This window comes from Gopherus evgoodei, chromosome 5 (genome assembly GCF_007399415.2).
Source record: "Gopherus evgoodei ecotype Sinaloan lineage chromosome 5, rGopEvg1_v1.p, whole genome shotgun sequence".
NCBI classification, from domain to species: domain Eukaryota; kingdom Metazoa; phylum Chordata; order Testudines; family Testudinidae; genus Gopherus; species Gopherus evgoodei.
In genome coordinates this window covers 83,691,591-83,705,695 of record NC_044326.1, presented here as the reverse complement: position 1 = coordinate 83,705,695, position 14,105 = coordinate 83,691,591, and the positions used below count along the sequence as shown (strand labels likewise).

Genomic DNA, 14,105 nt, shown 5'->3' with positions numbered 1-14,105 from the left:
TACCTTGCAAATTTGCAAAGATCTTTTACTCTGCAGTATTTGTAGAATACTGATTTTATTAACTCTTCACAGCTCCATAGCTCTGTTTCTCTTATTTCTGAGGTACTTATCATGATAGTTTCTAAGCACATACATGTATGTTAAGTTGAATCTTGTTGAAAATGTTCATGTATATTTTTATCTAAAGTACTTTTGTGTTTTGCAAAAGTAGAATATGTAGGAAATAAGCTTTTATTCTTTGAGTTTTATAAAGAAGTTTTGTTTCATATTACTGTCTATATGATGATTTAATGTAGCCTTATATGCTATTTTTATTGTAACTCAGTGTCTTTCAATTTATGCACAAAGTCTGCAAGGTGAGGGTAGGAGGGGTAAGTAAGGAAAGTTGTACTTTCCTTACACCTTTTCAGACCCAACCAATTATTTTTATATACAAACTTTTTAGTAATCAAGGTCCCAATCCTGTCAGACATTGAACAGTTCCTGCAAGGTGCTATGCACATTTGCTTCATTCTGACGTTAGTGGGAGGTGAGGGAGGTTGGCAGCTCTTATAAGACACTCAGCACTGAGCAGGATTACACCCCAAATCTTTCATGAGCTACTGGTGGTTGCCTTGGAAACGTTATACTAGCTGAGCGAAGGTCTGAATGTATACTTGTGGTTTGCCAACTGTATCTGTGACTTTGGATTATATAATGCCATTTTCTCCCAGGACCTTTCAGTTAATTGTAGTTTCCTGTAAAAAAAAATAAAAATATAAAAAAATTCACACCTTTATGAGCTTGAGGATTAAATGGACTTTGGTAACTGACAATCCATGTATAATATACACACGGTATATATTTCTAAAACAGCCTCCAGACAGCAATTTTCTGTTTGTTTCTCTACAGAGTTAATGTCATGTGAAGAACTACATTCCATATTACACTTGGTCCTTCAAGCTGGGAATATTATGAATGCAGTAAGTATGCATCAATATGAAGAGGCCTGATTGACTATCGCAGTCCACTGATGTCACATGCCTTCTCTGTCTCTTTTCCTCTTTAGGGGGGTTATGCTGGCAATGCAGTTGGCTTTAAACTCTCGTCACTGCTCAAGCTGGCAGACACAAAAGCAAACAAACCTGGGATGAATCTGCTGCATTTTGTTGCTTTGGTATGTAAAAACTACCATCTTCGAGAATAAATGTTATAATCTAATTAGGGGAGGTAGAGATGACTGACAGTTTGTTTTAGTTGAGTGGAAGAGGCATGTGCTATACAATAAGAGGGTAAACCTTAAGGCTCCGGTCCTTAACCCTTCCCTCTCTGCCTCCACACATTCCACTAGCCTACCGGTGTATGATGATCCCGTCCACAGAAAACTGAACAAATATAAAGACTAGTTAAATCTTTAGCAGAGACTTTCTGGTACTGTATACAAATAATTCTCCTATCTAGCTCTTCAAGTGTAACATCCCCCTAACTATTCGATCCTAGGATACTTTGTTAAAGGAGCTGTCAATTTTGATAAAAACTTCTTTCTATAAAAACTTCTGAGGAGAAATTACCTATTTCATTGCACTGCTTGACTCAGTTTTTAAAGCTATCAAATCTGTTGCAGCTCCTTCAGAGTTTTTTTCCTTTTCCAATTGGAATGACTTTGAAACACACCTGGGGTCACTGTCTTGATCAAATTTTTCTTCCCTCCATGGAAGGGAAAAGATTGTAATACCTCCACTTGTGATTTTTTTTTTTTCACTGTCTGTGTGCAAACTGGTTTAACAGCTTTTACATCAGCAAGACACCTTCAGCTAATGACATAAGTATTAGGTGATGTTTAGGCAGGAAATATTGCATTAGCCCAAACAATTGGCATTAGTCAATTGCCCTTACCTAAGATTCTCTCTTAGTGCACATGGATTGTTTTCAGTGGAAGAAGGTACTATTATCTGTGCTCTGTGAAATGGAAATTGTTTAAACTCTCTCTAGGTCTGATCCTTGTCCACCTTTAAGTGAGGCTTTTTTCCAATAATTCACTCAGTTGAACTGAAAGAAAAATAGAATCTAGCAGCAGTGTAATACAGAAACTAAGTGCCTTTCCCAAAGCTTTAGGACAGTTTTTACTTAGATTTTAGCAGGGTAATGGAATGTCAAAGGGACATTGTTTGTTTGTTTGTTCTTTAATTTTAGGAAGCACAAAAGAAAGATGTGGTTCTTTTAACCTTTTCAGAGAAATTACAGCATGTTCATGATGCAGCCAGGTAAGCAAAGAAAACTGAGAACTTATTGTTAGAAAGCGACATGAGATTTCTTTTTGTGAAGCACAAAAGCACATTCACAGAGTTTTGGCATTAAAACTGAGATCTTTACAAGTGTTTACCATAACTTTTAGAGCTTCATTTTCATTTGCAAACAGAAGTTTGCCTGCAATGTGCCTTCAGGTTTAGAGGGTTTTATTGATTGATTTTTATAGGGTTTTTTGCCTTTGTCAACACGTTCATCTAGGTAAATGCATATATATTACTTTTAAGAGGTCGACCTACAGGGCATGTTTTTAAAATAGTGTCATGTTACTGTTACTGCTGCTCTATAGAATAACTTCCAGCTATTTGTTGGGTTGGTATCCAGATCTGGTACCATGTACACTCATAAAGATTACTAGTGGCTCCCACTTCCTCTACAGACTAGATTTCCCCATTTTTGCAATATCCCCTCCCTTTCTATCTTTGAGAGCCTCCCTCTATAATACACCCTCTACTATGGGACATTCAAAATACTGGACCACTCCATTCTTGTAAAATATGAACTAACTTTACAAACTTGAGTCCCCACTTCTCTTTGGTGGTAGAGGGAAGGAAGATTATGCTTGTGAATGAACATGTTGTATTCATTCAGTGTATAGAAGAAAACCTATAATACCTGGGGCTGAGTACAATTTTCAACCTGATGCCTTGAGTTGTATAATTCTACAGCAAACATTAATTCATACCTGGCTAAACTACATATGTACTTTTATGAGGCAGTGTATGATTTCAAGCATAGAACTGGAAGTTAGGAACCCCTGAGTTCTAATCCTGGCCATCATCTCTATCTTTAGCTTTGGGCTTAACTTCTTTCCACATCTGTAGAATGGAGATATTTCATATCTCATGGATATACTGAGTCTTAATTTAATGTCTGTAAATTACTTCAAGATCCCCTGAGGGAAGGTGCTGTGAATCTGTTGGCAATAGACCTGACTGGAAAATTTCTGATGGAAACCTGCCTGGCTTCCTGCTGTCTTGCCCGTGACTCTTCGGCAACCCACCTGGCAGACTGCTGAGGAGCCCAGGCTTCTTAGGCCATGGCTACGCTGGAGAGTTGCAGCGCTGGTGGTGGGTTTACAACGCTGCAACTTAGTAACTGTCCACACCTGCAAGGCACATCCAGCGCTGCAACTCCCTGGCTGCAGCGCTGGCTGTACACCAGGTCTGCTTGGGGTATAATGATTGCAGCGCTGGTGTTGCAGCGCTGCTCGTCAAGTGTGGCCACCAAAAGAGCTGTTGTTGGCCTCCAGGGTATTAGGAGGTATCCCAGAATGCCTGTTCACAACAAACCGGAAGAATGGCTGAACTCTAGGCACCCCGGAGCTGCTTATCTAAAAAACAAACACAGCTCCTATTTGCTCGAGGCCAGTGAGCGGAGGCAGGCAGGGGAATTGCTTTGGAATGTTCACAGCTGTTTGCTTGAGGAGAGAAGCCACACGGCGGAGTCCGTGTTGAGCAGCTGCTTATGTGGTCTGAAGGCTATTTAGGAGTGCATAATTTGCATTTAGTGAATAAGAGAGGGGTGGGGGAAGAGGTCGAAACTTTTAAAATGATTGAAGGTAGGTGCTGTGTATCTTCCAGTCCTTAGAACTTGCAAGGCAGGGAGCTGACAACAGTGTCAGCTCCAAAAATCCACTCTCTCTGTCTCCCCCACGCTCCCTGTCACAATCCACCCCACCGCCCTCTTTTGAAAAAGCACATTGCAGCCACTTGAATGCTGGGATAGCTGCCCACAATGAACCACTCCCAACAGCGCTGCAAATGTGGCCACACTGCAATGCTGGTAGCTGTCAGTTTGGCCACACTGCAGCGCTTTCCCTACACAGCTGTACGAAGACAGCTGTAACTCCCAGCGCTGTACAGCTGTAAGTGTAGCCATACCCTCAGGGAGTAAGCATACAGCTTCGATTTTGGCTCTCCCAAAATAGAATTTTTTTTCCTGTCTTTTCCCTCCTGTGAAATATTTAGAATTTTTTACCTCCTTATCCCGTTTGGGTGAAAGTTTTTTTCTCCTCCCCACCCCCCAGTTTAAAATTTTTCATGGGAGGGAAAAGACTGCGTTTTCTGGCCAGGACCAATTTATAACAAAACATTTGTCATTTTTGTCTCACCATTGGTTTTAGTCAGATTAAATGAAACAAACCAAAACATATTATACCTTTCGTACATGAAGAAGATCGAAAACTCACTAGTACAAAAAAACCTTAAAAATCACACATTTGTTGTTGTGCCCTCTTTAAACTTAGTTCTCTTGCATTTTCTTACTGCTCTCTTTCATAGGTCTGCCAAATGCAACCCATGTCATCTATAGAGTTTTTGGTCTGCTGAAGGTTCTGCAGTGCACTGGGATGCAGATCTCTGAAGTATCTGTGATCTTTACTGAGGCAGGGAGTGTATCAGTAGAGATGAAGGATGCTGAGGAAAAATAGCTTACCTCATACCCATAGATATGTGCACTCCCTGCTCTAGTGCTGATAATTATAGGTGCTGCTGCCATCATCACCAGCCCTGTGTACTCTGGGAAGCATGTCATGGGGACTGCAGTTCACATACCTGTGAAAGAGCAGTGACGGCAATTAAAATCATGCTGTTGGTGAAATGCCCCCTAACCAAAATAAGTGTATGCAGTCAGTAATGTTGGGCCATCTGGGAGAGATTACTAATGATCAGTTCCTAAGCAAGGCTAAAATTCTAGGGTGGTGTTGAACTCACTGTTAGGGTAATAACATCTCCCTATGAGAAGTTACCCTGAAAGATCCATTGCTGAGGTAGTTGAGAGACTCGGTCATTTGCTACTAATGTGCAAGTGACAGAGTCCTGTGGCACCTTATAGACTGGCAACCTTTCAGAAGTGGTGTGCCAAGTCTTCATTTATTCACTCTAATTTAAGGTTTTGCGTGCCAGTAATACATTTTAATGTTTTTAGAAGGTCTCTTTCTATAAGTCTATAATATATAACTAAACTATTGTTGTATGTAAAGCAAATAAGGTTTTTAAAATGTTTAAGAAGCTTCATTTAAAATTAAATTAAAATGCAGAGCCTCCCTTACCGGTGGCCAGGACCAGGGCCAGCTCCAACTTTTTCGCTGCCCCAAGCAGCGAAGTGGGGGGGGGGGGGGGGAGCCAGTCGTCAGGCACTTTGGCAGCAGTTCATTCTCCTGCAGCAGTTCTGCTGCGGGTCCTTCATTCCCTTTCTTCCTCTTTGGTGGCAATATGGCAGCAGCTCAAAGGGGGGAGAGAGACTGAGGGACCCACGGCCGAAGACCTGGACGTGCTGCCCCCTCCCCCGCCCTTTCTATTGGCTGCCCCAAGCACCTGCGTCTTTCGTTGATGCCTGGAGCCAGCCTTGGCCAGGACCCAGGCAGTGTGAGTGCCACTGAAAATCAGCTCGCGTCTGGCCTTCAGCACACATGCCATAGGTTGCCTACCCCTGTTATAGAGTAACAGATATATTGGAGTATAATCTTTCGTGGGTGAATACCCAATTCTTCAGACTCACCTGCGTCTTATGCTCCAATACGTCCGTTACTCTATAATGTGCCACAGGAGGACTCTTTGTTGCTTTTTGCAGATCCAGACTAACACGGCTACCTCTCTGATACTTAGTTTGCAAGTGGGGCTGCAAAAACTATAGGAGCTGGGCCTTCAAACACAAAATGGCTCAGGTTCTCTAAGAACTGGGCTATTTCTGTGAGTCTTGGGCCTGTTGCACTACCCTGCCAAGTGAGCAATAATGCCCCAGGAACAATGCATGAAACCTGCAGAGGGGGAGATTCTTCTGTAACTTGCACTGTTGTTTTCAGGGAGAGCCAGCAGTTCTTCGGAGACTAGGCTGTGTAGTGGTCAGGAGCTTGTCTGTTTAGCAGCCACATCACATAAGTGATGTGAAGGGGTTTGTTGCAACTATGCAGGTAATATGGTAGAAGGATCCAATATCATGGCTGCTGGGCCAAAGGAAACTTGTGGCTCTTTGAGCTGCCTGCATTGCTCTGACTTCATGAAGGAATACCCTCTAAGAAAGCTTAGGGAACCTTTCAACATTGCAAATAAGGAAAAATAAGCAGATTTCTCTGCTAACTCTTACCTTCTGCTCTGGGAAGGTTTACCAAGCAGGCAGGTCTTGTTTGATGTACAGGTGGTGTATTATGACAAATTTATGAAGCATGCAACGTCTAACAATGGGCAACTCCTTTCTCTCAGTAAGTGCTCTCTGTATATGCTATTTTTTTAGATTATCCATTGATAATATAGAAGCAGAACTTCATTCTCTATCTGCCAAGACAAGATCTCTTAAAGACAATATGCGACAGGACCCAGGACTCTTTCACCAGATGGAAGGTTTTATCCAGGTTTGTAGAATATCCTTGCTACTGTGTTACTGTCACTTCAATACAGCGGTGTTTCTCAGCCTAACATAATTTGCATGGATATGTTAACAGGCAGTAGATTCACTTTACTATGTCTGCCTCATCATAAATCATCCGTTCAGAGCTGCTCACGCTGCACTACTATGTGTGTCAGATATGAGTTTATAAAGGACTACACTGTTTAGAGGAAAAAATATTGGATGTGCGTTGCCTTGAGGGCTGATTAGGCAAGCATATTTAACTATTGTGAAATGGCTGACGGAGATCAGTAGTTAGAATATCAGATTATTTGCATGGTTCTACTGCTTTGTATTAAACACACAGAAACTAGATTCTTACCAACTTGTTATGCTGGAGCATGCCAGTTTTAGTTGAAATTGTATTGAGCATTTCAAACTCTAGTTGTTGGGAGATTGAAGGGGTGTTTTTAGCAATTCGTATGCTTAACAGATTTGCTGTGGATTAACCCTTAACATACTTTAGGGTATGGTTACACTTGCAGCCGTACAGCGCTGCTGTGGGAGCGCTCCCGCGGCAGTGCTTTGAAGTGCGAGTGTGGTCGCGGCGTCAGCCCTGGGAGAGAGCTCGCCCAGCGCTGCAGGTACTCCACCTCCCTGTGGGGATTAGCTTACAGCGCTGAGAGCCGCGCTCCCAGCGCTGGGGCAGTGTTTACACTGGTGCTTTGCAGCGCTGTAACTTGCTGCGCTCAGGGGTGTGTTTTTTCACACCCCTGAGCGAGAAAGTTGCAGCACTGTAAAGCGCCAGTGTAGCCAAGGCCTTAGTGTGAGCCCCATGATCGTTCTTGGGTGGTGGTTTTATTTGTTTTTCCAGTCTTCTTTTTTTTTTTTTTTTTTGTATGTAAATAAAGGGAGTACAATCTTGGTACATGTAGTGTAACACCTTTTAAGCAGGTGTGATGAGTGGAAGAACCTATACGTTGGTTTCCATGAAGTGTAAGAATGTATCTGTGTCTTTTTTATATATATTCGTTGTATAAATATTGCAAATAAGAATACAGTATTTACCAAGAAACTTGTTAAGGCAGGTGTGATTTAAATTTATAGAAGCTGTTAATGGATTAGCCATTGCACTTTGTCAGGAGCAGTGAAGTTGATGGAGAAAAAGGGTGGGTTAAGAAAGGAATAGTTGCCATCACTGAATTATTAGCTTTTATCTACTGCATTAAGACTCCTTAATGTTGTGTTTTAATGTGTTTTATTTTAATAGCTAGCTTTACGTACCATTAAAACCTTGCTTAGGACAAATTCCAAGTGGAATCTTGGAACCATTTTTCACTTTACAAATAGATACTCTATATAATGCTTCCATTTTTGAAATTGTGGGCAATAACTACACTGATAAATCAGCTTACATTATGTCATCCTTGTGAATGAGCTACTAATATGTGGTAGAACTAATTACCCATGCATGTCAATTGTCCTGTTTATCTTCAATCCAGCTTTTGTTTGTTTTGGTGTGTGTGTTTGTGTGTCTGAAGGCTGACAAGCAAAGATTTATTCCTACAGTAATTTTCCCCCACCCAAAAAAAAAAAAAAATCCCCCACGCCCTCTATATAGAGCCTTAGGCTCCTGATACAAACTGCTACTTTATACAGCAATTTTGTTTACTAGGTTGTTTTTAATATTTCTGGCCCTTTTTGATCTTTTCATTATACTTTTAAGACTATTGTTCTTTCATAGACTAAATTAAACTAATAAAGGAGCTGATGGCATTATTTGTGTCTGTTTATCTATATACATTTAAGAGAAAAGAGGGAAGATAAGATAATCCAGTAAATATTTTTAAGATCAATATTGCGATATCCTAAGCTTGTTTAAACATTAGTTTGTCTTTAGTGGTTGTTAGACTTAACTTTTATTTTGTCAATTCCTTGAAAAAAAGGCTTGGATTTAAAATGTCCAAGTCCATTCCTGCTTTTCTTTAAACTTTGGATAAAACATATAGATTCTCATTTAGATTCTTACACTGATGCCCATCACTGTAGTATCTGAGCAAGTTCCTCATGGAAGACACTCAGACCTTGTGTATACTTCAAAATACTATAGTGTTTAAATACAACCAGATCTAGTCAGAAATTTGGGAGGGGTATTATTCCATGAAAATGGGGGGAGGAAATTTGTCTGGATCTTCCTTGGAAAATTAGAATCTGACATATGTGGCTTGAAAATTAAGATCTTTTAGTCTAAATATTTAGGGCTCCATTTTTGGTTTTCCATGAGCCTGGATCCCCAGATGGACTTCGTCTCACATGGTGAACCACCTCCACCCACCAAGAGGGGAGACCATTATGCATCATAGGAGATGTAGTCCAAGTGGGGAGCCTGCCCTGTAGAAGAGAATAGGAGCATGAGGCATTGAAACTGCAACTCCCATAAAGCGCAACAGCAGCATTTAATAATCAAAATATTTCAGGTTTGAGATGGAAAATTAGAAACTACCCATGGAGAACAGACACCTTTTTTTAACCTATTGATTAGCTGAAAGCCCAATCCTCTATCAAATCCCTTTTTGAAGGAAATCTTTCAGCCACCCCTAAATAGAGTTGTGAGCAATCTGACATGGCACATAAATGTGGGCAATGACATGGCATTGACCAAAAATTGTCCTGGTCTACACTAAGTCATCACCGTCATGTTACTTAGCTCCATTGTTCACAACCATGTTCAAACACAAAGAAATATTGTAATGAAGACCAGCTCCTGGAAACTAAATAATTGGGGTGCTGTGAATGAGTTGTATGTGTGGGATATACAGGAGGGCTTCTGGGATGTGCCTGGGGTCAAGAATGGACAAGAATGGGATGGAACTAGTAATGGAATTAGTCATGGCTCTAGTCCAGAGGGAAAGGATGGGAAATTAGTGTAGCAAGGGTAAATTCTAGGGGAGAGAAGGGAGCTGCCAGCAGGAAAGGTGAAATTATTTTGGGAAGGATCAGCAGCTGTAGACAAGAAAGCTCATCATATTCTTAGTGCAGCTTGATAAGAGGCAACTCCAACCTGATTGCATTGTTCTGAGAGTTAAAGTTTGAAACATTGTTTTGCTTTAACCCTTCATCTAGTGACGCATCTTGCTCATTGGAATTACTGTTTTGATTTTTCTTTTTTTTCTTTTTCTTCCTCACTTCACTGAAATGGCAACACGTCTGCTTTCACATTGTAGGATGTTACTCTCAAAGTCCTGATTTATTGGACTCTGTGATAGCTGGTAGATGGGAACATGGATTTCATCAGCACCTACTATATCTATCAGGTGTATAAGTTCTTAATATATCTAGCTTACAATATATATGTTTTACTGCAGTTCGCTATAAAAGAACTAAAAGAACTAGAATACTGGAAACGAGAATTACAGGAGCAAGGAAATACGCTTATTGACTTTTTCTGTGAAGACAAAGAAACCATGAAACTGGATGAGTGCTTCCAGATATTCAGGGACTTTTGCATAAAGTTCAACAAGGCTGTTAAGGTAAGGAGAATGAAAACACATTCTCTTTCACTTAAAATAAATCTCTTTATTCTTATGTGATCTAAGACTGCTTCAGGGACCTAACATTTATATTTGACATATTTGTTTGAATTAATATAATGTGGCAAATTGCCCATTTCTAGGGCTTTTGTTGCTCTAAGCAAACGGAAAATAGCTACCTCTCCCAGCCTTGTAGCCAATCCAATAATCAAGTCAAACATTTTGCTGCCCCCAAATATTTTGTTACCAGCCAATTAGATTATTCAGAGGACGTCAGGCCAGTGATCTAAGTGTCATTATAAGATAGCTTCCTCCCTCACCCTCCTTACAAGTCTGTAAAAATTCCCTGTCTCTGACTCGCATTCTTTCTCCCTCCAGAGGGAGGCATTAACTGGTGTTTTGGGTTCCATGAAGACTCATTGTGGCCTTTTGGGGGGTGATATGGGAAAACAGACTAACAGATTTTTATCTATTTCAAGACTTCTATTATAGGTGACCTCCAGTCCTGCCAGTGTGATCATGGCAGCTGTGGTGTGAAAGCAGCCTTCGTAGCCTTTGCTCTACTTTTGTCATTGGCAGCTTTGCTTTTTTCCAGGGACAGCTTTGCGTACATAAATATGTTTTTTGTCTCATTTAATCCAATGCGTCATGCCTGTTTTCTCCTACAGTGCTGTATAATGGTATAAGCAGGCAACTTCCAATTAAGTAAGCGATTGATATTAGCATATTAAGAATACACTAGGAAGTACTGTTGAATGGGACATGAAGATCTGAATAATACTCCTGGCTTATAAATACACATAAATAAAACAGATATACAATACCCAGGTTCATAACAAATAATTTAAGCACCTGGAGTAGTCCAATTGCCTTCAGTGTGACTACTCACCTGCTTAAGTAATCTGAATTGGGATTACACTGAACAAAACTATTTCAAAATGTATAATATCTCGGACCAATCCTTATTGTGTTTAGCCTGTACAGGGTACTGCAATATTAAAGGAATACCATCAACCTGAATTGCATTTCTGATGACGACGACAACAACAAGAAGAAAAGTTCTGAATACTGTTAACTGTACACTTAAAATAATCACATTGGAATAGTTAGATAATCATTTTTTGTTTGTGCATTTGACAGCAATTTGTAAAGACTAACTTTTCCCCCCTCCCTCTGTTCTTCTAACTCATGTATTCTGTCATTCTGTGTTGACACAGGATAGATAATTTTTTTAGTAGTGTGAATATTGCTGGGCTCTGATGGATTAATAATGTAATAAAAATTAGGATTCCAGAAGTGTGAACTCACCCTTTTGGCAAAGGAAAGCTACCCTTTCCATTTGGGATAGAGCTAGAGATTTCATGTCTTCCTTTGCCAATGACATCAATTGCAAATAATCCAGACTTTATCCCCAATTGTGAACCACAGAGCTTTCAAGATTGGGAAAGTCATAGAATAAAAACACAACTAGCCAGTTGTATACTAAAGAGATTTCTCTCTCTCCCCCTTTTTTTTTTATTATTATTAATATTATTTAAAGAAATCAAACCCAACTTTAACTTGCAGTCTCCTCTGGTATCAGCACCTTCAATTTAGCATTATTTTTCAACTTTCTAGAAAGCTGTTTTTATATGGAAAGTTAACTTTAGTAAAAGCCGCTGACTTCTGGATGGACAGCAAATAAAAAAAAGTAATTTATTATTTGCTGACAACTTCTCACAAAATATCCAAATCCTTTTGGCATTTTATCATATATAGTAGGGTCGACAAATTACACCAGAGAAATACTCTTCAGTTTGAGGACCAGCAATCTCTGTGTGTAGCATGATATAAGAATATTTTGTTTAAAAATACTGTTGTATAGTACTCTACACCAGCCTGGTTAGTGTGTGCATGCGTGCACTTATAATACAAAACCATGAGTTTGGATAAGTGAATAAATGATAGTGAAAGAGCTGATTTTATGCATATAGAGGACATATGCAATTATTCATGTATTGGGATGCATTTCGTAACCAAACATTACAAATTGTTTGATGTTTATTATCCATGGGTGATCCTCCAGGCTCTTTCTTGTGGAAAAGGTCACACTCAGATAAATGAATTATTAATTTCATATTTGCTAGTAGCCACTAGACTAATGGTAGCCTCTTGTGGTGGATAAGAAACAGCCCCAAAACAGAGGAATGGTTCCAAAAAATATAAGAGGTTATAGTTTTTTTGGGGTGGGGGAGGAAGCAGCGTGTAGACACACAGCAAAATAGACAAAGGACAGAAGATATTCATTTGATACTAGGAGTGCACTGGATCCAGAAGAAGAATTGCATTTGGAAGTTTTTTGAATATTAATATGTTTGAACATGTCTGAGTATGTCATGTTTGTAAATATAGCATAAGAAAATCCCCAGAAATATATCCTGGTTGGGGTAAGAAAATTCAATGTGTAGCCTTACCAAATAGAAAAATGTAGAGAAATATCATGCAATGATACATTAAAACAAAGTGTATGGTAACAATTTATAAAGTTCCTTAAAATGATGTGTGTTTTTTAAAAGGGTAATAATTAGTAAAACCATAGACTGTTGAAGGATAACTCCACTATTAGGTATATTTATATGCAATTATTTTTAACCAATTAATATTTAGAAAGTGATTATTTAAAGTTGATTGGTCCTCAATGAGACACACCTACAGGTAGAATTTAGTGCATTCCATTGTCATGGAATAAACCCTTTGCCCCAGAATTTTGTTCCAACATCCAAGCGTTGCCTTTTTTTAAGAAGAGAGTTTGATTTTGAAGAAACAGTATTGTAGGTCTTTCCAAGGCTATCTGATATCTGATCTTCTTGAGTCTGGTGGCAGCCTGAAAAATAGCTTGGAGAGGTCTGAACTACTCCACCCATTGAAGACTATGTCCACACTAATTTTTTTTGTTTTTCTGAAAATTTTCATGCCATTGCAGCTGCTACCACTTGTGCAGCACCTCTTGTTGTAGCAACAGAAGACATGCTAGGGTAGACAAATCTCCATATGAATGCTGGTATGTGTAGTTTTGTTTTTGTCTTTAAATGTTGCTGCATAGCCCTCCTCTGATTAGGTTTTAGCAAAATAAAGGGAAATGATGGCTGTCATCAGTACCTTGTCTATACTAGCATTCACTCCATTGTGCAGTTGCAGTGGTATTAGGAATAGGTGCACATGTTTCCAAAAACAATGTAGTGCAGATAAGTCTTTAATAGTTTAAATATTAAATCTAACGGTGACAATTTAAATGCTGTCTTTAACTGTGTCTCTGCCAGTGATTTTAGCAGAAAAACATTCAGCCTGCTCCCAAAAACCCGCTGCTGTAGTTGCAGATATATATATATCGACAATATATGAATATACTCAATTAAGTGTGGGGACAGCGTAACACTGAATTTATTATCAAAATAAAGAATACAAGTTAACTCTGCTGATTAGAGTATCACTTGCATGTATAATTCATTGAAGTCTCTGCCACAAAATTCCCTGCCTGCTGCACTAGAATGCCACAGAATCTGGGGCTTTGTCACTGTGGAGTTCAGAGGAACTTGGCTATAGAATGCTACCTGACGAGGAACAATTGCAACTGGGGTGCTTGAGTATAAGATCTCTGATACATCAAGTCCAGAAGGATGGAATGGATCCAGAGGGCCATATGGATCTTTGTGTCATCAAACTTGATTGTTTTAATGGCTGAGGTTAATTGTCTAATATGTTTCTGCTTTAAGTGTTTGCATATGCAATGAAAACTGCTGACTTAAAACTTACTAAAAGTGAACTTTAAAACCTAGCATATTGTAGTTCATATTCTTGGTCTCTGCAGGGGTCTGATAGTGTTTTTCAGTGCTCCCTAAGCTGGCTGGTCTAACGAGCTGTATTAGTTAGGCAGGAAACTGTTCTCCATATGGTACAATAGTTGCCATGGTGATTTGAGTGGGG

The 14,105-nt window shown here is 39.5% G+C and overlaps 1 protein-coding gene across 1 annotated transcript in view; it reads left to right on the top strand.

The window, feature by feature from the left end:
- Positions 1–14,105, top strand: part of FHDC1 (FH2 domain containing 1) — a 50,947-nt gene that overhangs the window by 32,647 nt on the left and 4,195 nt on the right. Inside the window, 5 exon segments of the mRNA XM_030565385.1 lie at positions 892–962; positions 1,049–1,156; positions 2,173–2,243; positions 6,520–6,637; positions 9,978–10,142. Of these exon segments, the coding sequence (XP_030421245.1) occupies positions 892–962; positions 1,049–1,156; positions 2,173–2,243; positions 6,520–6,637; positions 9,978–10,142 (533 nt within the window).